This window comes from Elephas maximus, chromosome 16 (assembly GCF_024166365.1).
Source record: "Elephas maximus indicus isolate mEleMax1 chromosome 16, mEleMax1 primary haplotype, whole genome shotgun sequence".
In the NCBI taxonomy this organism is placed as follows: domain Eukaryota; kingdom Metazoa; phylum Chordata; class Mammalia; order Proboscidea; family Elephantidae; genus Elephas; species Elephas maximus.
Window position 1 is genome coordinate 68,752,358 of NC_064834.1, and position 22,828 is coordinate 68,775,185.

Genomic DNA, 22,828 nt, shown 5'->3' on the forward strand with positions numbered 1-22,828 from the left:
TGACTAGTCAAGGAAGAAAGGAAGGTCACTCTGGTCCTAAAAGCAAAAGGCATGCTGTCATGTAAAATTATAAAATATTACTCATAATAAAATAACTATTTGGCCTAAGCTCATGAGCTAAAAAATAGGGAGAATCTAGTTTCTACAGCAAATATTGGAAATGGAAATATATGCTCTAATATAATCAATAATACCAAGAATAATACTATAAAACATGCCATTAAGTTATCTCAGAGCTACCTAAGCGTTTGCTGTATGCAATTCACAACTACAGTAAAGCAGAAAATAATGAAGGGCAAGCACTGTCTTTGTGCAAGTCACAAACAGAAGGATGTTCCTAAAGCCTCCTAGTAAAGATAAACCCAACAAGCTGAGTCAATTCTGACTCTTAAAGACCCAATAGGACAGAGCAGAACTGCCCCATTGGGTTTCTTAGGCTGTAAATCTTTATGGAAGCAGACTGCTCCATCTTTCTCCCACAGAGTGGCTGGGGGGTTTGAACTGCTGACCTTTCAATTAGCATCTGGGTGCTTTAACCACTGTGCCACCAGGGCTCCCTCCTGGTAAAGATGCCTCCTATAAATTATTGCTCTCTTATCAGCTGTCCGCTTAACATCAAACAACACTAGCTTGTCATAGACTACACTTACATTATTTACTATATTACAAAAAAAAAAAAAAGAAACTTTCAAAATAAGACATACACAACCAATTTCTCTTTATATAAATGAATTCCCTTAACTAGGTAGAGTTCTTTAATCCAGAACTTTTTCATGGAGTCTAAATCTCCTTAGCTTGGAGGTTCAGGTCTACCCAAAGGCATTTTGGAGGAAAGGGCTAGTGATCTACTTCCAAAACACCAGTCACTAAAATCCCTATGGAGCACAGTTCAACTCCACACACATGGGGTCACCATGAGTTGGAACCGACATGAGGACAACTGGTTGGTCATACGTCCTCATAAGCATATCCACCAGTTTTTCTTCAATTTACTATGGGTAGCACATCAATAGGAAAGACCACTCTCTGGAGAAGGACATCACGTCTGGTAAAGTAGAGGATCAGTGAAAACAAGGGAAGCCTTCCATGAGATGGACTGACACAATAGCTGCAATGACAGGCTCACACTTATCAACGTCTGTGAGGACGGTGCAGGACCAGGCGGCGTTTCCTTCTCTTATACATGAGGTCGCCATGAGTTGGAGCTGACTCGATGGCAACCGACAACAACGGCATAGAAATATAAGGATACTTTTAAAGTGTCATTTGTCACTATTGCTGCCCAGGCTTTACCTGAATCCTGGGAAACAAATTATCCACGGATGCCATAAATCTCTTCTGTCGAACATTTCTGCCTGGCCTTCAATGACTACTAGAACTTAGGTGTTTCTTACCTATTCCTACAAACCTCTTGCTCCTCTCTGTATCTCAGTTTTAACCATGCTGATCTCCTCACTGTGCCTTCTATGTTAGAGCCCTGGGAGCAAAGCTAATGTGACCAAGTTGTCTATTCAAATATGAGTTCACCAGCACAACTCTTGACTCCTATTCACCAACGAGTACTTACTGAACGCCTATGAAGTAAGTGATACAACTTAGATCAGCAATTTCTAAATCTGACTGATAATTAGAACCATATGGGACATTTTTAAATGTTTATTTTTCATTTCAGGGCCCCACTCATTAAAGATTTTAATTTAGTCCGAGGTAGGAACAAACTGCAGTTAAAAAAAAAAAAGCTCTGGAAGACCTTGATATGTTCACTGAGGGTATGTTTCAGGTGCTATGGAACACCAAGAAGGAAAGATCCAGAAGAAATGTGAAGAAATTTATACAGTTTAGCAGGGAAGACTATGGCCTAAATCCTACAAACACAGCAATTATGTTCTTCTATACCAGGAGAAAATCAGAGAAGGGAGATGTCACATTATTAATCAAGAAAGACAAGAGTTTTTAGCTTCTAGACAGGCTTCAGACACTCAGAGATGACTTATGAGTACATTCCACTACTGAAGCAAAGAACAGAAATGGCATGGTTACACAGGCCTCAGGGAGAGAGTTACACTAAGGAAATGAACTTCGCTAGAACACAAAGGTAAGGGATAGTAAGAGAAAAGCTGGATGGGTGAGAAAAGCCTAGAAGACAACAAGCCTTGAAAGCAAGAAAGAAGAGTTTGGATTTCGTATTTTGTATCAGTGGTTCTTAAGTTGTTTTGACCTAGGCTTTTTTGAACAGAACGAAGGGTACCATGGTCCACCTTCTCTACTTATTTGAATAAATAATGCTAAGTGCTTAAATAAATAAATGTAAAAATTTCAGTAACTTAAAATTCTGGGAATTTATCAAAGTCCAATCAGTTTTTTGTGGTCTGGTGACCTTCCACATGCATTCAGGGAACCATCTTATGGCTCTGCCCTTCTCTCAAAGGCCCTCTCCATTCAGCTAGTGCAGGGGTCGGCAAACTCCTTCTGCAAAAGGGCCACTAATAAACATTTTTGCCTTTAAAAGCCATTAAGTCTGCCACAACTATTCAACTTTGACCACTGTGGCCATAAACAAATGGGTGTGGTTGTGTTCTAATAAAACTTTATTTATTAACACAGGCAGTGGGCTGGATTTGGAGCACAGATGTAGTTTGCTGATGCTCGGACCAGGGTATGGAGGAAGAGGGACAACATAGAGGAGGGTCGTGTAGGAGGTGTTCATCTCTTCCACTCATAAGTCAGTATGCCAGAACTTGGTTATATGGTCCCAACTAACTGAAGGTTGGTCGACCTGTATGCCCAGTTTAAAAAAAAAAAAACAAGAAAATTGGGTTTGGTGAACATACCCATTTCTACTTTCCAATGAAAAAACAGCCCAGTGTTGAAGAAGAGTTGGGTAAACACTGTACTGAAAATGGTGTAACAAACACCCAGGCATATATTTGTTAATGGGCAATTATATACTGGTACTGCTACAAAGCATCACTGTACAAAGTGGGGGAATAACCACACAAATTAGTTGATACTAATGGTGCCAAAGTACTTGTGATTTTTAATTAAAAAGCAAAAGCAGCAGCAATTTTAAAATACAAACAACTCAATACCAATAATAAACTAATAAAAACATAACTCCTATAGGAGAATTCCTACTTCTGTGTACATGTGTAGTATGACATGTGTACTGTACACATGTGCAGTGTATATGTACAGCGGGCCAACTTCCAGACTTCTAGTAGAAAGCTGAACTGGCACAGATGGGCACACACAATGCTGTACAGTCACCAGATCCAATTCCGTCTCCTCCCCGGTGTACAGCCAAACCCTACTTCTCAACCCCTCACAATAAAGTTGAGCCATGACTGAGTTCTAAACAAAGAGGAAAGATTCCACTTCTGAGCAATCGTGGAAATAATGTACACCACTGCCAGGCCTGGCACATAAAAATGTCCCTCACGTGACCTTCTATTCTCTTCCCCTTCTGCAGCAACCTCGGAGGCCAGGTGTTAAATGGTGGCATCACCTGAAGGAAGGAGGCTGGCTTCTGAGTGACTCTGTGAGTCTATCACTTCAAAAGTAAATTTGGTTTGGATTTTAACGTGAGAAGTCTAAAATGCCCCATACCTTGACTATATTCTCCCAAATTTCACTCAAGATAAAGTTGCTCTGCTTTAAAATTGGAGCTGTGCTCTCTTCTTACACCTATTTATATTCAATCCTTCTCTTTACAGTATTTATATTTATCATAAAACATAGATGGTCTGTGACTCCAAAGGAATAGTAACTTACAGGGAATCTATAAATGTGTTGGCTGTTAATCAAAAGGTCGGCAGTTCGAACTCACCATCAAACCCATGGGAGAAAAATGTGGCAGTCTGCATCTGTAATGATTTACAGCCTTGGAAACCCAATGGGGCAGTTCTACTCTGCCTTATAGGGTCACTAGGAGTTGGAATCAACTCGATGGCAACAGGTTTAGGTTTTTCTTTCCTTTTTTTTTTTTGGCCCTATTATGTAACATAACATCTCCAGAATATATACAAGGGAAAGTCTTAAAACTAAAAAAAAAAAAAAAAAAAAGCACTTTTTTAAAAACATACTTGCAGTCATTTTGTACACATATCATGACGCAGCTCTGATTTTAATACAAACAGCATTAATATGAAGCCTAAATTTGGCAAATGCCATATGCTCACTTTTAAAGCCCCTGGTGGTCTGTGTAAACGAGTCCATGTACAGACAATTCAGGATTTGAGGACACTTATTTTTCCATATGCTTCCACAGTTTAAAAACATTATATTCCTACCATTTCCAATTTTTCCTGCTTTTCTTGAACTCTAAATGATCTAAATTACCCAGTCTCTAAGTTATCTCGGACAGTGTTTTTACCAATCTTTGGCAAAAAAAAGTTCAGTAAAGGAGGAAAAAAGTTAAGATTTAGGACATAACACAATATGTGATGTACACTATGTGAAATACCAAAATAAAATAATTTAGAATAAACCCCAAAACCCACTGCCATCGAATCGATTCTGACTCATAGCGACCCTACAGGACAGAGCAGAACTGCCCCACAGGGTTTCCAAGGAGCGGCTGGTGGATTTCAATTACCGACCTTTTGGTTAACAGCTGAGCTCTTAATCACTACACCAGCAAGGCTCCAATGTAAAATACCAAAATAAAATAATTTATTTTATTTGATATAAAAAAAAAAAAAAAATTATGGACTCGTCAGTAAAATACTAATATCATATGATAAAAATATATTTCTTTGGAGTATAGTCCATAAAGAAGACTGAACGATACTTTCTAAAACCACATCAAATATTCATTTATTGATTAAAGAAAGCAGAAGAAATGCACACTTTCCTTTGAAAGTTTTAAATGCGTGTTTTTAAACATGTCATTGGAATATACACAAGAGAAAGGTGGGAGAGCACAGCCTAACAGGCTGATTGTTGATACATTTTCCATTTGTAGTGGTGCAAAGTCAAGCACTGTTTTTGAGTAAAACATGACATGACATATTAGCACATAAAACATCACAGCAGTCATCCTTTATGGAGTCCCTATTTGGGGCCTGGCTCTGTGCTCTGTACTTTATATATACACTTAATCCTCACCCTATCCTATCAAGTAGGTATTATTTTCTTTGTTTCAAAGATGGAAACGCTGAGGTTTATAGAGACCATAGCGCTACTAAGCCAGGATACCCACTCAGGTCTGTAGGCTATACATTATTATTTCCAGAAAAAGCCTCTATTTTATATGGCAAACATTCTACCATGAGTTTCCCTGGTAACTACTTCAGGCTCCAATAAACTCATTTTATTCTCTGTTTAAGGTTTCCTTAATCAGTTATCCCATTGTTCGTGTGTATAAATTTCATAATCATATTTAAATGCATATAGTTCCAACTTCGATCAAGGAATACGAAGAGCATCATCATATACGTAACCAAGAAGCTGCAGTGTGAAAGTCTACTCTTTACCCTAACAATGATCACTTCTATGACAATAAGTCATAGAGATACTCTTTGGTGTTACTGACAGTACTCCTAAGGTCAGTAAATTCTAATTCACATTCATAAATTAAAAGCTACTTCTAAACAGCCATTTAATTAGGATAGTTGGCCACTATTATGAAAATTAATACTTAATTTAAGCCAGTATTTCTTAAAGAATAGACCATGAGCAACTACTGGTCCAGGAATCCTCTCCAGATAAAAAAAAAAAAAAAAAAACATAGCCCTCGACTAATCCCTGGGAAAGAATATTTAGAAATACGACATATCTGAATTTCTGGCTTGAAGGAACACCCACCAGTAATTCATTCTCACCATTTCTCATCAAAAGTCATGTCTCTCTCCCTGTTTCAGTGGGTTTTTGGCTCACAGAAGTAGACGTAGTCTAGAATAAGGAGTAAGAATTTCTTACAATTCTAAATAAAAAGCTCAGTTCAAAGATGTATGCAACGTTACCTGGCTCCATAATTCATTGTAAAAATAAGGCTGTAAGAATTTTTCTCAAGTAAAATAAAAGGAATTTAAAATATTGAAGTATTTAAAAGGGACATTTGATACTTTCAAGTAAAATATTTCCCAAAATAGCATGACTTGCCCCATGTTAAACTTACCTTGAAGATGGCATTATATTTGAAGCCCTGAATTTGGTTGTAAACGGATTAGTTGACTCATAATCAAAATAGTCCTGACGATTTTCACCAAATGCGTTAGGTGATTTCAAGTCACAAGGGCTATCCGATCCCCCGTTATTAAGTTTGTCTGATCTTCTGCTATCTTTTTTTCCAGTTACTCTTTCAAACAGGCTAACTTTCTCCCTTTTCTCTCTCTTGTTTTCTTTTTTTACTTCAATTGATTTTGAAAATAAATTCACGCTGCTGTCCCATGATTCACTGCTTTCTTCAAATGGGTTTTTCTTCCTTGGCAGTGTTGCAAATTTTTGGGGTAATGAAGCAGTCACATTTGTAAAAGGGTCATTTTGTCTTCCAAAGGATGATTCACCTTCGTCCACACTGTTGTCAGGTGGGTTCATTTTAGAAGTATCAAAGCTTAATGTCCTTCTGTGTGGAGATTTGAGGCTTCCTGCAAACAAACCCATAGTTAGTGCATAATCAGTGACACAGCCCATCACACTCCAACGCATTCAACGAGCACACTGCTTCTGCTTTTAGAAGGACAGCAATTAGCTGTTTCAAGATATTAACCCTCAAAATAACCAAGGAAAACAATTTTACAATGCAGTCTAAAGTATCTAGACTAATAACAATTAGTGTGTTGCTAGATATTAGCAATTTACTCAGCTCAAAAAGAAATGGTTACATAAGAAAACAATGGTGTCAAAGCTCGAGGTTTTACTTGGCATGATAATGTTATAAATTGTCAGAAGATTTTTGTCATCATTTAGCATTAAATTCACTCCTTCTTCTGAACACAGAGGTTTTATTTTCCAGGTACTTTCTGATGAAATGGAATGTTCATTTACGCTTCTGGCTTTGGAGAAAGGAGAAACAATGAAATGAAGGCAGGCCATGAAAGGGGGTGGGGCTCACTTTCTTATCCTCTAATAATATAAGTATGAATGCAGACAAACTCTGACATCAACGATCTTACCAATTTGGGATATAGTAGGTGCTCAATAAGTATCTGATGAATGACTATATTTAGAAAATACTCCTGAGAAACTGCAATTTTTATTATCCAACTTTACAAGTTAAACGTTAAAAATTAAAAGCAAATTTCAGACCACTGAGTATACATACACTTAGAAAGAACATGCTGCTTACCACTTTCTGGAACTGCTCCAAATGAATCTATCTGGCGCCCAAGAAGATGTGTTTGACCAATGGCGCCAGACTTCAGTTTCTCAGAAGACATGTGGGACCCAGTTAAATCGGACATTGAATGTGCTGAGGAAAGTCTCTGAGGGCCCAAAAGAAAAGGCTTTTTTGGTTTGGATTTCATCTGGATTTCACCACTTGAAAAATCAGTGTTGGCATCAGGCATGTGAGTACTTGGAATGATTGCAGACGATGTATCAGAAAATGTCCCATCATTTTTTCTACCTTTCATCTTATCTTTTAATTTTGCAAAAGGAGATCTTGTTTTGTCCTTCATTGATAAGTCAAACATACTTGCTGTCATGTTGTTTCTCATAAATTGAATATTGACTTTTATCTCACCCCTGTTTTTGGCTCTTTTTCCTTGTTTGGATTCTAATCTAAACCACCTTAAAGAGAAGAAAAAAAAAAGGGTTGTAACACGTAATGAAGAGAAGACATGGAGCTTTGTTATATACAAATAGATTTTTAGGTAAAGCTACTATACAGCCAGGCAACCTAAGCACTGAATGAGAATCTATCAGCCAGAGAGTGTATTTCTGGTTTTACTCCTTGTTCAATTTAAAGACCTGATCATTGTTTCTGTGATGTGACAGTAATATGTCTTGAGGTTTGACATAGGTTTGAAAAGAAAAGGCTTTCAGATAATCTTTATTTTATGATTTGAAAATCACTCATCAAAAATTCTTATCAGGAGAGGCAGAGCCAAGATGGGGGAATAGAGAGACGATACCGTGGAGCCCTCTTTACAACAAAGACCCAAAAAAACAAGTGAAACGAGTATATCTGTGACAAGCTGGGAGCCCTGAGCATCAAAGGCAAGCTTAGACAACAAACCGAGGGGCAGGGGAAGGAAGAGGCCATTCAGAAGTGGAGAGGAGTTACTGGACCTGAATCGCGGGGAGCCCTCAGGCACCATTCCTGGAGCAACAGAGGCCGCGGCAGCAGCGGGCTGGTACTAACGTTCAGCCGCCGTTTCCGCAGGGTGAAGCAGCAGCCACACAGCCCACTCACACCTTCAGAACCTGAGGATAACAGCCCTCTCGGCAAAAGCTAAGTACTGTGCCCCACCGCTCCCCCTAAGCTGGCTTCAGCAGCTGAATCCCTGGGCCTGAGATAGACCCTGGTGGGCACCTGGAGCCATCCTCCCGGCCTTGGGGAAGGAAAAAATTTGCAACTGGGGGAAAAGATAATTTGCTAGCTTCATTAACCAGGGAAGCTCAGGACAGAAGCAGCTCCTGTCCAGGCATAAACCGTCTGTGGACCTGGAGCACCTTTCCCTTCTGCATGGGCCTATTTCGGGAGAATAGGCCCTTGCTGGCAAACTCCAACCATTTCAGCTGTGTGGTGGAGAGGTGGGTGTTTGACTTCTGACATTGCTTTGCCTATTAAAGAGGGTCCTCCCCTACCAACATCAGGGACCTAAGGACTGGTAGCTCCACTCGGGTCACCCTGCCACCCACGACAGGGATCCAGAGATAACTGGTACCTCCCAGTCCTTACAACCAAAAATTTTGGGTGCCCATGGTCCCTCTGCAGAACCCACCCACCTGCACGCTCTGGGGAACAGGGACGCGTTTTCCTCAGAGACACTTGGGGGTCAGTTCTCAGCCCCCTGCCTTGTTCAGAGCATGACACCCTGCTGCAATCAGATACAGGTATATACACCAATCGCCCCTGCCCTTCTAAGACTGTAGGACAGAGCCTGTACCACACACTTGATATCAGCTACCTGGAAACCTGAGCTGAATTCCTGAATGGATTCCTAGACTGATATACCTGATAACAGCTTTAGCCAGCTGGGGACAGGACACCAGGGCTCCAAAGGCGAAAATAATCAAGCTAGCTCACTCAAGCAACCCATACGGGTATACCAAAACAAAGCAAGCAGCTACAACACAGTAAGCAAGCATAAACTAATACAATAACTTAGAGATGGCTCAGAGACAACAGTCAATATCAAGTCACATAAAGAAACAGACCGTGATCACCTCAACAGGCTCTCAAAACAAAGAATCCAGGGATCTTCTGGATGAAAGTGCATTCCTGGAATTACCAGATGCAGAATACAAAAGTTTAATATACAGAACCCTTCAAGACATCAGGAAGGAAATGAGGCAATACACAGAACAAGCCAAGGAACACACAGATATAGCAACTGAAGAAATTAGAAAAATTATTCAGGAACATAATGAAAGGTTTAATAAGCTGGAAAAATCCATAGACAGACAGCAATTAGAAATTCAGAAGATTAACAATAAATTTACAGAATTAGACAACTCAATACAAAGTCAGAGGAGCAGAACTGAGCAAGTAGAAGCTAGAATTTCTGACCTCAAAGATAAATCACTTGGCACTAATATATTTGAAGAAAAATCAGATAAGAGAATTAAAAAAAAAATGAAGAATCATGTGGGACTCTATCAAGAGAAATAACCTATGAGTGACTGGAGTACCAGAACAGGGAGGGATAACAGAAGATACAGAGAAAATTGTTGAAGATTTGTTGGCAGAAAACTTCCCTGATATTGTGAAAGATGAGAAGATATCTATCCAAGATGCTCATCGAACTCCACATAAGGTAGATCTTAAACGAAAGTCACCAAGACATATTATAACCAAGCTTGCCAAAACCAAAGATAGAGAATTATAAGAGCAGCAAGGGATAAAAGCCACCTACAAAGGGGAGCCAGTAAGAATAAGCTCGGACTACTCAGCAGAAACTATGCAGCCAAGAAGACAATGGGATGACATATTTAAAAAATTGAAGGAAAAAAATTGCCTGCCAAGAATCATATATCCATCAAAACTGTCTCTTAAATATGAAGGTGAAATTAAGATATTTACAGATAAACACAAGTTGAGGGAATTCATACAAACCAAACCAAAACTACAAGAAATACTAAAGGGAGTTCTTTGGTTAGAAAATCAATAATATCAGGTATGAACCCAAGACTAGAACACTGGACAGAGCAACCAGAAGTCAACCGAGACGGCGAAAACCAAAAAAACAAAGATTAAAAAAAAAAAAAGCCCAAAACAGGATAACGGCGATGTTATTATATAAGAGAAGACAACGTTAAAATAACAAAGAGGGACTAAGAAATGTAATCATACACCTTCCATATGGAGAGGAAGATACGGCGATACAAAGAAATAAAAGTTAGTTTTAAATTTAGAAAAATTAGGGGTAAATAATAAGGTAACCACAACAGAGACAAACTATCCTCCTCATCAAAATAAAATGCAAGGGAAAAATACAGACTCAGCAGAAACAAAATCAACAACAAATATGAGGAAAGGACAATATATAAAGAAAATCTACTCAGCACGTAAAATCAAGTGGGAAAAAGAAACTGTCAACACACAAAAGAAGACATCAAAATGATAGCACTAAATTCATCCCTATCCATAATTACCCTGAATGTAAATGGACTAAATGTACCAATAAAGAGACAGAAAGTGGCAGAATGGATTAAAAAACAAGATCCATCTATATGCTGCCTACAAGAGACACACCTTAGACTTACAGACACAAACAAACTAAAACTCAAAGGATGGAAAAAAATATATCAAGCAAACAACAATCAAAAAAGAGCAGGAAAGGCAATATTAATTTCTGACAAAATAGACTTTAAAGTTAAATCCATCAGAAAGGATAAGGAAGGACACTATATAATGATTAAAGAGACAATACGCCAAGAAGATATAACCCTATTAAATATTTATGCACCCAATGACAGGGCTGCAAGATACATAAAACAAGCTCTATCAGCATTGAAAAGTGAGACAGACAGCTCCATAATAATAGTAGGAGACTTCAACACACCATTTTCGGTGAAGGACAGGACATCCAGAAAGAAGCACAATAAAGACATGGAAGATCTAAATGCCACAATCAACCAACTTGACCTCGTAGACATATACAGAACACTCCACCCAACAGCAACCAAGTATACTTTCTTTTCTAGTGCACATGGAACATTCTCTAGAATAGACCACATATTAGGTCATAAAGCAAGCCTGAGCAGAATCCAAAACACTGAAATATTACAAAGCATCTTCTCTGACCATAAGGCCATAAAAGTGGAAATCAATAACAGGAAAAGCAGGGAAAAGAAATCAAACACTTGGAAACTGAACAATACTCTGCTCAAAAAAGACTGGATTATAGAAGACATTAAGGATGAAATAAAGAAATTCAGAGAATCCAATGAGAATGAAAACACTTGCTATCAGAATCTTTGGGACACCGCAAAAGCGGCGCTCAGAGGCCAATTTATATCAATAAATGCACACATCCAAAAAGAAGAAAGGGCCCAAATCAAAGAACTATCCCTACAACTTCAACAAATAGAAAGAGAGCAACAAAAGAAACCCACAGGCACCCGAAGAAAACAAATAATAAAAATTAGAGCTGAACTAAATGAAATAGAAAACAGAAAAACAACTGAAAGAATTAACAAGACCAAAAGCTAGTTTTTTGAAAAAATCAACAAAATTGATAAACCACTGGCCAAATTAACAAAAGAAAAACAGGAGAGGAAGCAAATAACCAGAATAAGAAATGAGATGGGCGATATTACAACAGACTCAACTGAAATTAAAAGAATCATATCAGATTACTATGAAAAACTATACTCAAATTTGAAAACCTAGAAGAAATGGATGAATTCCTAGAAACACACTACCTACCTAAACTAACACAAACAGAGGTAGAACAACTAAATAGACCCATAACAAAAGAAGAGATTGAAAAGGTAATGAAAAAACTCCCCCCCCAAAAAGCCCTGGTCCTGACGGCTTCACTGCAGAGTTCTACCAAAGTTTCAGAGAAGAGTTAACACCACTACTACTAAAGGTATTTCAGAGCATAGAAAAGGACGGAATACTACCTAACTCATTCTATGAAGCCGCCATATCCCTGATACCAAAACCAGGTAAAGACACCACAAGAAAAGAAAATGATAGACATATATCCCTCATGAATGTAGATGCAAAAATCCTCAACAAAATTCTAGCCAATAGAATTCAACAACATATCAAGAAAATAATTCACCATGACCAAGTGGGATTCATACCAGGTATGCAGGGATGGTTCAACATTAGAAAAACAATTAATATAATCCACCACATAAATAAAAGACAAGAACCACATGATTTTATCAATTGATGCAGAAAAGGCATTTGACAAAGTTCAACACTTATTCATGATAAAAACTCTCAGCAAAATAGGAATAGAAGGAAAATTTCTCAACATAATAAAGGGCATTTATACAAAGCCAACATCACCCTAAATGGAGAGAGCCTGAAAACATTCCCACTGAGATAGGGAACCAGACAAGGATGCCCTTTATCACCACTCTTATTCAACATTGTGCTGGAGATCCTAGCCAGAGCAATTAGGCTAGGTAAAGAAATAAAGGGCATCCAGATTGGCACGGAAGAAGTAAAAGTATCTCTATTTGCTGATGACACGATCTTACACACAGAAAACCCTAAGGAATCCTCCAGAAAACTACTGAAACTAATAGAAGAGTTCAGCAGAGTATCTGGATACAAGATAAACATACAAAAATTAGTTGGGTTCCTCTATGCCAAGAAGAAGAACATCGAAGGGGAAATCACCAGGTCAATGCCATTTACAGTGGCCCCCAGGAGGATAAATTACTTAGGAATAAATCCTACCAAAGACGTAAAAGACTTATACAAAGGAAACTACAGTACAGTTCTGCAAAAAAAGAAGAGGCTTACATAAGTGGAAGAACATACCTTGCTCGTGGATAGGAAGACTTAACATGAGAAAAATGTCTATTCTACCGAAAGTGATCTATATATTTAATGCAATTCCAATCCAAATCCCAACGACATTCTTTAATGAGATGGAGAAACAAATCACCAATTTCATATGGAAGGGAAAGAGGCTCTGGATAAATAAGGCATTACTGAAAAAGAAGAACAAAGTGGGACGCCTTCCTTTACCTGATTTTAGAACCTATTATACTGCCACAGTAATCAAAACAGCCTGGTGCTGGTACAACAGATACATGGGCCAATGGAACAGAATTGAGAATCCAGATATAAATCCATCCACATATGAGCAGCTGATATTTGACAAAGGCCCAAAAACAGTTAAATGGGGAAAAGACAGTCTTTTTAACAAATGGTGCTGGCATAATCGGATATCCATCAGCAAAAAAATGAAACAAGACCCATACCTCACTCCATGCACAAAAACTAACTCAAAATGGATTAAAGACCTAAACATAAAATCTAAAATGATAAAGATCATGGAAGAAAAAATAGGGACAACGTTAGGAGCCCTAACACACGGCATAAACAGTATACAAAACATTATAAAGAATGTAAAAGAAAAACTAGATAACTGGGAGCTCCTAAAAATCAAACACTTATGCTCATCCAAAGACTTCATCAACGGATGAATGGATAAACTATGGTATATTCACACAATGGAATACTACGCATCGATAAGGAACAGTGATGAATCTGTGAAACATTTCATAACATGGAGGAACCTGGAAGGCATTATGCTGAGTGAAATCAGTCAGTTGCAAAAGGACAAATATTGTATAAGACCACTACTATAAGAACCTGAGAAATAGTTTAAACTGAGAAGAAAACATTCTTTTGTGGTTACGAGAGGAGGGAGGGAGAGAGGGTGGGAGAAGGGCATTCACTAATTAGATAGTAGGTAAGAACTACTTTAGGTGAAGGGAAAGACAGCACACAATACAGGGGAGGTCAGCACAATTGGACTAAACCAAAAGCAAAGAAGTTTCCTGAATAAACTGAATGCTTTGAAAGGCAGCGTAGCAGGGGCAGGGGTCTGGGGACCATGGTTTCAGGGGACACCTAAGTCAATTGGCATAATAAAATCTATTAAGAAATCATTCTGCATCCCACTTTGAGGGTCGCTATGAGCTGGAATCGACTTGGTGGCAATGGTTTTTTTTTTTTTTTAATCCCACTTTGAAGAGTGGCATATGGGGTCTTAAACACTAGGAAGCAGCCATCTAAGATGAATCAATTGGTCTCATTCCACCTGGATCAAAGGAGAATGAAGAATACCAAGGACACAAGGTAATTATGAGCCCAAGAGACAGAAAGGGTCACATGAACCAGAGACTACATCATCCTGAGACCAGAAGAACTAGATGTTGCCTGGCTACAACCGATGACTGCCCTCACAGGGAACACAACAGAGAACTCCTGAGGGAGCAGGAGAGCAGTGGGATGCAGACCCCAAATTCTCATAAGACCAGACTTAATGGTCTGACTGAGACTAGAAGGACCCAGGTGTTCATGGCCCCCAGACCTTCTGTTGGCTCAGGACAGGAACCATTCCCGAAGCCAACTCTTCAGACATGGATTGGACTGGACAATGGGTTGGAGAGGGATGCTGGTGAGGAGTGAGCTTATTGGATCAGGTGGACACTTGAGACTATGTTGGCATCTCCATCCTGGAGGGGGTTAGAAGTTGGCGAAATGGACACGAAAAGAGAGAGTAGAGGGAGAGAGCAGGCTGTCTCATTAGGGGGAGAGTAATTGGGAGTGTGTAGCAAGGTGTATATGGGTTTTTGTGTGAGAGACTGACTTGTTTGTAAACGTTCACCTAAAGCACAACAAAAATTATGTAAAAAAAAAAAAACCCTGCAAAATGAAGCCTAGAAGAGAATTTCTACAATGTTTCTACATTACTTAACAAAGAAGCTTAATATTCATTCCTGCAGACAGGTTATTATTTAAATATAGCTCTAATCAAGTGTAACAAATTTTCTTAGCTACAAAGGAACTCTGATCTAATTTAACATTAGTTCTTTCTCATTGTTACCAACAGGCTATGCCAAAAGATTACATTTAGTAGCCATCAGGTGGAAGGCTGGTTTACTGGTTCACAGGGAGGAGAAGCTGCCCAGGATATACACACCAACTGACTACAGTCTAAATGGCCTAGGGTGGGATATTTAAGGTGAACTGTACATTAATACATTTAAATAATTACACAAAGTATTCAATCACTTCTGAATAGATTGGAACTTCATTCTTTGAGAAGTACTTTAGAATGAGAAAAGATAAAACACACTCACCTATATTATCATCAGTCTTATCCCACTGTTTTTTTGTTTTTTTTTTTTCAGCAAGAGACTACTTTGCAAATTCTTGCCTACCACTCCAGGAAATTAAAACAGTTAAATAGTAATTGAATATACACTTATTAGATGAAATATTTGAATAAGGCTAACAAATGACAATTCTAAAAGTACCTCCCATGATCCAGGAAGTCTGACTCCAACAACTGAAACTCTGGCAACTACAGAGGCACTGGGCACTCAAAGGCCCTAGAATAGGCTGCCATCCTAGCCACTGCCCCGTTCTAGGACTTCTCAAGAGGAGTCAAAATGCAGGGCAATCTTAAAATGTTTAATATATGCATACAGTCATCATTCTGACAAATCTACATTAAGGGAGTTTTATATATCCTTTTTTTATTCTACTAGCTGTATCCCCAAACTCAAGGTAAATATTCCAAAGTTCCTTAATTAAGGTTGGTACATAATTTTAAAAAAAGAAAAAAAACATTGCTATCAAGCTGATTCTGACTCATAGCCACCCTACAGGACAGAGAAAAACTGCCCAATAGGGTTTCCGAGGTTGTAATCTTTACGGAAGCAGACTGCCACATCTTTCTCCTGTGGGGTGGCTGGTGGGTTTGAATCACCAACCTTTCAATTAGTAGCCAGGCACTTAACCACTGCATCACCAGGGCTCCTCTGGTCCAGAATAACAAATATTATTAAATAATTAAAATCTACATAGATTTGAAAGAAAAAGTACATCCCAAAGACATTATTTTTCCCTTGCTTTGATATACAGGCCATTCAGAGATCCTAAGCTTAAATAAAATACTACAACACATTCCAAGAGTCTTCCCTCATCTTTGGCAAAGATGACCAAAGCAACTAAACTTACATCCTTCCAAACAACCTTCAAAATCCACAAAAGTCTTGAATTAGCTGGGAATTATGTTCATGAGGCTCTAGTTAACGCTAATTCTCACTAAATGAGAACCAAGCAAAATAATGGGAACAAATCAGTGAAAATCCATTCCTACCAAGAACTTAAGACTATCATAGCACATTACATAAAATAAACAATAAGAGTCTAATGCTTATGACCAGTTTTAGGCTCTAGAGCAGGAAGGAACACTGTCACTCCTTTACGATCTGAGAAAAATCAGCTTTGTAAGGGAAGTTCTTTACATTTATAATTCTTCCTTCATCAACAGAAATACAGGTGCCTCACTGACTTCCATTATCAATCAAAGTAACCAGTGGGAAGTTGCTATATTTCCACTGAATCCTAGAAGTGGAAGATACTTCTGAGTTCATCTAGGTATTTCCGTGGTTAAGTGCTACAGCTGCTAACCAAAGGTTTGGCAGTTCGAATCTGCCAGGCACGCCTTGGAAACTCTATGGGGCAGTTCTACTCTGTCCTATAGGGTCGCTATGAGTCGGAATCAACTCGACAACGCTGGGTTTGGTTTTTGGGTTATTCTTTTCATTGGAGCCCTGATGGGTCAGTGGTTAAGAGCTCCGCTGCCAATCAAAAGGTCAGAAGTTCAAATCCACCAGTTGCTCATTGGAAACCCTACGGGGCTGTTCTACCCTATCCTATAGGGTACCGACTCGACCTGGGATACTGGAATCCCTTTTCCTAAAATTGAAAATCTTGAGGTCCAATATGTACCTAAAAACACATTTCATCTTCATAATAAACTTCAGCTCTATGAGCGTGTCTTCTACATTGATCATTCTCATAAATTCTTAAGCAACACACAAGAAAAACATTTTCTTGGTTAGCTAAATTGGAGCAATTCAACCAATTAAGATCTAGTTACATCTGGAAAAGGATTTTTTTTTTTTTTAAAGAATAGGATATTTTATAATAGACAGCATTAACCTGAGACCCTAAATTGAGAAAATCCCTAATCTGAGGCAGATGATAAAATCTGAAGACACTGGGATTAGAAATAAGAAATCACAGCAATAAACTCTCTGGAATACAGAACCTTGAACAACACAAAATTGAGCACTCAAAAAGTCTGGAAATGAAATAAGGTTACGTGCCCAGTTATTAAGTCAGAGCTGTGGAAAACAGAGCCATTTTTAAAGGGCGGGGGGGACTACTTTTGATGGATGGTACCTCAGAAACATTCTGTAACATCATCGGGCTACACAGAAAACAGGTGAACACACTTTGCAACAAATACCAAAAATAAAAACCAACAACAAAGCAGCACATAAGATTCTCATGTAACAAATCACAGCAAATCTAAGAAAACTAATCACTCAGTTAAAGGGAGGGAGGGTAATCAAAATTAATCAAATCTTAGAAATAAGACCAAATAAACTACCTACTTAACACCCTTATTTCATAGACAAGGAAACCAAGGCACAGAGGATAAGTAATTTTCCATGTCGGACTAAAGTCAATGAGTAAAAATTCCAAAGTCAAAGAATAACATCTGCAGGAAAATGGAAGTTCTCATTCGATGAACCACATGTTATTAAGGTTAAAAACATAACTGGTCACATATTACAGGATGCTGGATGTAGTCAGGACGCTCTGGTGGCACAGTGGTTAAGAACTATGGCTGCTAACCAAAGGGTTGGTAGTTCAAATCCACCAGGTGCTCCTTGGAAACTCTATGGGGCAGTTAGTTCTACTCTGTCCATAGGGTCACTACAAGTTGGAAAAGACTTGATGACAATGGTTGAGTATGTAGTCAGGAGACATGACAGCCGAAGATGAAGACAACACACATACTCCATTGCTAGAGTATAAGCTCCTTGAGGGCAATTTTCCCTGCACTAAAAATAAACCTTACTGAATTTGTTTCTAGAAACATATTCATAACACAATCAAGCTATAACTCCTGTGTGTGGGTTTTTCTTTCTTTCTTTTTTTTTGCTAAAGAACTCCAAAGACTTAGGTAACTCTTAAAGAAAAAAGCAAGTCAGTGTTTGAATGCAAACTGTAAATAAAGTATAGTTTCCATCTTTCCCCATCTCAAAAAAAAAAAAAAAACTGCAAAGAATTTTCACAGATATATTTAAAAATGTAAGCATGACAAATAGCTTTAGCTGCTTCATTTTGAAATGGGTCTAATAGGGAAGTCTTAATGAGACCTTCAGGAATCATTCCAGAGATAGCATTTGTTTTCCCAGGCTTCAAAAAGATAAAATGAAGACATAGCATTTGGGGCTTAGGGGATTAATGTTGATTTTTTTTTTTTTCCACCTCTGGAGTGCTGGATTTAAACTGTACATGGCTTCAGTTCAATTTTTAGTGGCACAGGTCCATGTGTAAAAACCACCACACATTTGGGAAATGTTCCCAAGCAACTGGTGCTGTGTGGTCAGAAACAGGACAAGATTGGCAATAAGGGTGCCAGAGGCCAGGACGCAGGTGCGCTGCTGAGGCACACACAACAGGCCTGGACTCTCCATGTGTTTGCACCATACCTAACTCCAGGGACTCTGAGCATCATTACTTTTCACGAGCATTAAAAAAAAACCAACATCACCCACTTCTGTTGTAAAAAATCGATAGATATTACCTAACAGCATGAACAATTTTACCACTCTATTATTAAACACTGGATTATTTCCTTAAATCTCGTGCCAGAATCAATCCAGGCACCCATTAAAGCGAGAGATACAGAAGTTCTCTTTCCATGCCCCACAAAAAGAGTTCTGGCACAGACCCTTTTTCCCCTCTCCTTAAGAGAAAAAAAAGTACGGAAAATAATGGTTTTAGCCATCATGCTTCTTTGCCTATCACGACACAACTGGAAGACAGGCTGTAAATACTTGTCTTCAGCGTCAAAAAAGTAAAAAGCCTCACACCCAGCACTTTCATGGGACTTCTAAAGCAGCTAGCAGCCTTCATCACTCACACTGGTTCTCTACAGAGCACTTGGGAATATGCTGACAAGGTACAGCAATGTGCAGAATATTAAATATCTTTCTTGCAATACACCGGTGATCCAAGTCTGTTTCTTAACTGCGCCACATGTACAGCTGTGCTGGAAAAAGGAAACTATTAAATATATTAAAAAATGAGAAGTATTATCAATAAAGATACCTCATGAAGCACGTGGTCCCCGTTTATCCACAAAGTAGGAAAATGTTAAGGGCACAGTACCATATGAAAACCACTTTAATTGCAGCAACATCACAAGCCCTACTGATAATATTTAAAAGCAGTTTTCCCCCCAAAGGTCTAATGAATTCTATGTAATAGCCAGTATAGAATTGCTATAGGCAGAGACTCTGATATTAGTTAGAGTACTGCTCATAGCCAAATTTATGGTAATTACGGTGCTGCCAAAGACAAGGAGTAAAAACAAGAAGAAACTTTAAAAGGTTACTTCATCCTCAGTATCTTCGGATTCACACTTGGGCCTACTTTCACTTGGAAAATTTATATTTCAGAGAAGGCCTGTAATACATTATTCATTAATATTAAAAAGACTGTAAATGTAATAAATTTGAAGCTACGATATACTTCAAAGTCTAAAAACACTGTCACTTAAAACTGGCAATTCAATACGAATTATTTGGAAATTATCCATTTTTTGTTTTAAATCTGATGAACTCAGAGAAAACTGAGATGACACTTTTTAGGAATCAAATAGTTTTGATATTAAAGTCACTGAGATGTATTCAACTTTACAATTTTTTTTAACCTTTTCTGTTTCTTAAAATATCTTCATCTTAGTTTAAATGTTTACTATTTTTCCTCCTGAATTCCTACTATTTCTTATCTCTCTACCCTTTTACTCTATATAAAAAATCTTAGGTAAAGACCTCATTAAAAAAAAAGAAAAAGCCCAGTCAAGAGAAGCCTGCAGGCAGACATGCATAAAAAAGAACAATAGAGAATTTAAAACATAAAAAACTCATATAAACTTTAAGAAAGTTATTATTTTTAAAAAATTTTAAGAGAAAATAAATTCCTGACTGAAAGAAATATCAAGGCTGTCTTGGAAATTTCAAGATTTAAGTTCAACCTGTATTTTTCTCTCATTAATTGCATTAACCTTACTGTTCTCTCGGACCGGAAAAATTTTAAGTTTAGGGAAGCAGTGAGTGTATCTATCTCTGAAAACACACTATTTTTCACTTTAAGCTATGATATTCTATGTTAACTTTTATTATGGCTTTTTTTTAATTACAAAATATCTAACCCAAGCTTGAAAGTCATAGAAGACCACGTTTCCACTGAAAATGTCATTAAATCATTTAATCATAAGAACTGTCTCCAATCTTAGAACATTTAATATGGCCTACACACGACAGCTTTGCAAAACTAATTCTAACACAACACACTAGCTTCAACATATTGTATATTCAAAGGAAAATACTGTGAGTGTGTTCAAAGTTTAGAATGTTTGTACACACTTTTAAAACTTTTTTTTCTTAACAGCTTTAGACTTCACCAAGATGTACAGACCCTGAAAAATGGTCGAGTTAAAATAAAGACCAACTGTGTTTAGAGTCTTGAAATGAAATACTGAGTTCTAAATTTGGTCATTTATCTCTGACACCTTCAGAGTTCAATGTTTATATTAAAATGCTGTATTGGCAGATTTCATTTTCTGATGTTCCATTTTACGGAAAAGTTTCATGTTTAAAACTCATTAACAATTTACACATGTGAAGTTTTAGCTGTTAAACACTGCGATCCAATCCTTTTATAAATAGTGAAACAGTGTTAATTTGCTTAAAATCCGGTGCAAAATATTTGATTATTTAACAATGTTTACCTCAAACAGAAATGAGAGGAGAGCGGTCTTTAGCGACTCCATTTAAAAGTGTCTCTTCAACGACTATTTTTACTTCAGGACCATGCAAACAAATATGGTGCTTAAAACCTGGTCCTTTTGCAACCCCAAAACCAATGCCTCAAATACACAAATAATTTCCAAGAACAGAAAATCCATAAATAAGATATACTTAAAGTCCACCCACTGCCATCAACTCCATTCCCACTCAGAGCGACCCTACAGGACAGAGTAGAACTACCCCATAGGGTTTCCAAGGCTGTAAATCTTTCTGCCACATCTTTCTCCCGCGGAGCGGCTGATGGGTTCCAACCACCAGCCGTTCGATTAGCAGCCGAGCGCTCTAACCAGTGTGCCACCAAGGCTCCTAAGATATACTTAAAAAAAAAGCACCCCCAAATTCAAAATAAATTGCATAACTTACTCTGTTTTCCTTCTTTGTTTGTCCTCAAAGATGTCATTGAGATTGATTGCCACCTGCCCTAAAAATTTATCCAGCCCCACCAGGGACCTGTGCATAACTATGAGGAAAAGGATGTATTTCTCTGGATTCCCCTGCATTAGCAGCCCTGGTAGCTCAAAGGAGGCCTCTTCCTTCCAGACTGGCTCAAGGGTTTTCTCAGCTACAGAGGTGGAGTACTTCTCCTTGCCCAGCTGAATGATAGTGTACGTGTCATTGGTACCACTTTTGCCTTTGGGCTTGAGATCTTTGGCTTGGAGCACTGTGACCTGCACGTGGGTTGGAAACCACTTTTGGGCTTGCTCTGACAGCATCATTCTGCCCTTTTTCTCTGCTCCGAGTCCCCAAGCGCAGGCAGTGCCCCTCGCCGGGGGACAGCCTAATGCTTTGATCACTGCATCTTAAGGGCACTTAAGGGACACCAGGCGAACTCGGCGCTGGCCCACTTCCCTGGGGATGATGATGTCAAAACGCCAGCCTGGGGCAGCACGGGGGTACGGCTGCTCTGGGGGTCCCCTTTCCTCCGGAGCAGCAGGGGCCCACCATCACCTGGCCGCGCTCCAGGCCTCCCCGCGGACCCCCGCACCTCGCCTCTCCACTTTCCCGCTCCGCCCGCCCCGGAGACCGGTCTCGGCGGCGGGCGGCCCCCGGGCCTGCCGGCAGGTGAGACCCGGCCACCTGGGCCCGGCGGAGGCTGCAGAGGTGGCAGGAGGCCTCTTGGGAAGCAGAGGCTTCCGAGCTCCCCCTCCGCCCGAGTCCTGCGGCCCCAGCTCCCGCCGCCTCCTCGCGGCCCGGCCACCTCCGCCTGCCGCGCGCCGCCCGCCCGCCCGCCCCGCGCTCGCCGCGGGCCCGGCCCGGCTCCTCCGCCCGACCCGGGTAATACGAACCGCCGGCGGCCTCGCTCCCTCTCTCAAACCTCGCCCTCCTCCTCCCCCTCTCGCCTGGGCTCCTCCTCTCGGCGGGGGCGGCCGCGGGGGTGGGGTGGGGCGGGGCGGGGCGCGGGCGCCGGCAGGACGCCGACGGGCCCGGCTGAGGCGGCGGGCGCGGGGCCTGAGCTCGCGGGGCCGGCGGCTCCTAGCACCGGCCGGGCGGCGGCGGCGGCACTTCCGGGTTGCCCTTCTCCATGTTGATCTCGGGAAGGCGAAGGGGCGGGGCC

The 22,828-nt window shown here is 39.6% G+C and overlaps 1 protein-coding gene across 1 annotated transcript in view; it reads right to left on the reverse strand.

Moving 5' to 3' along the window:
* RAB11FIP2 (RAB11 family interacting protein 2) overlaps positions 1-22,436 on the reverse strand; it is a 58,754-nt gene extending 36,318 nt beyond the window's left edge. Inside the window, exons 1-3 of the mRNA XM_049855075.1 lie at positions 21,637-22,436; positions 7,289-7,731; positions 6,119-6,587 (exon numbers count right to left, since the gene is read on the reverse strand). Of these exons, the coding sequence (XP_049711032.1) occupies positions 6,119-6,587; positions 7,289-7,731; positions 21,637-21,989 (1,265 nt within the window). The 5' untranslated portion in view covers positions 21,990-22,436. The remainder of the gene's footprint in view (positions 1-6,118; positions 6,588-7,288; positions 7,732-21,636) is intronic.
* Between the last annotated feature and the right edge of the window lie 392 nt (positions 22,437-22,828).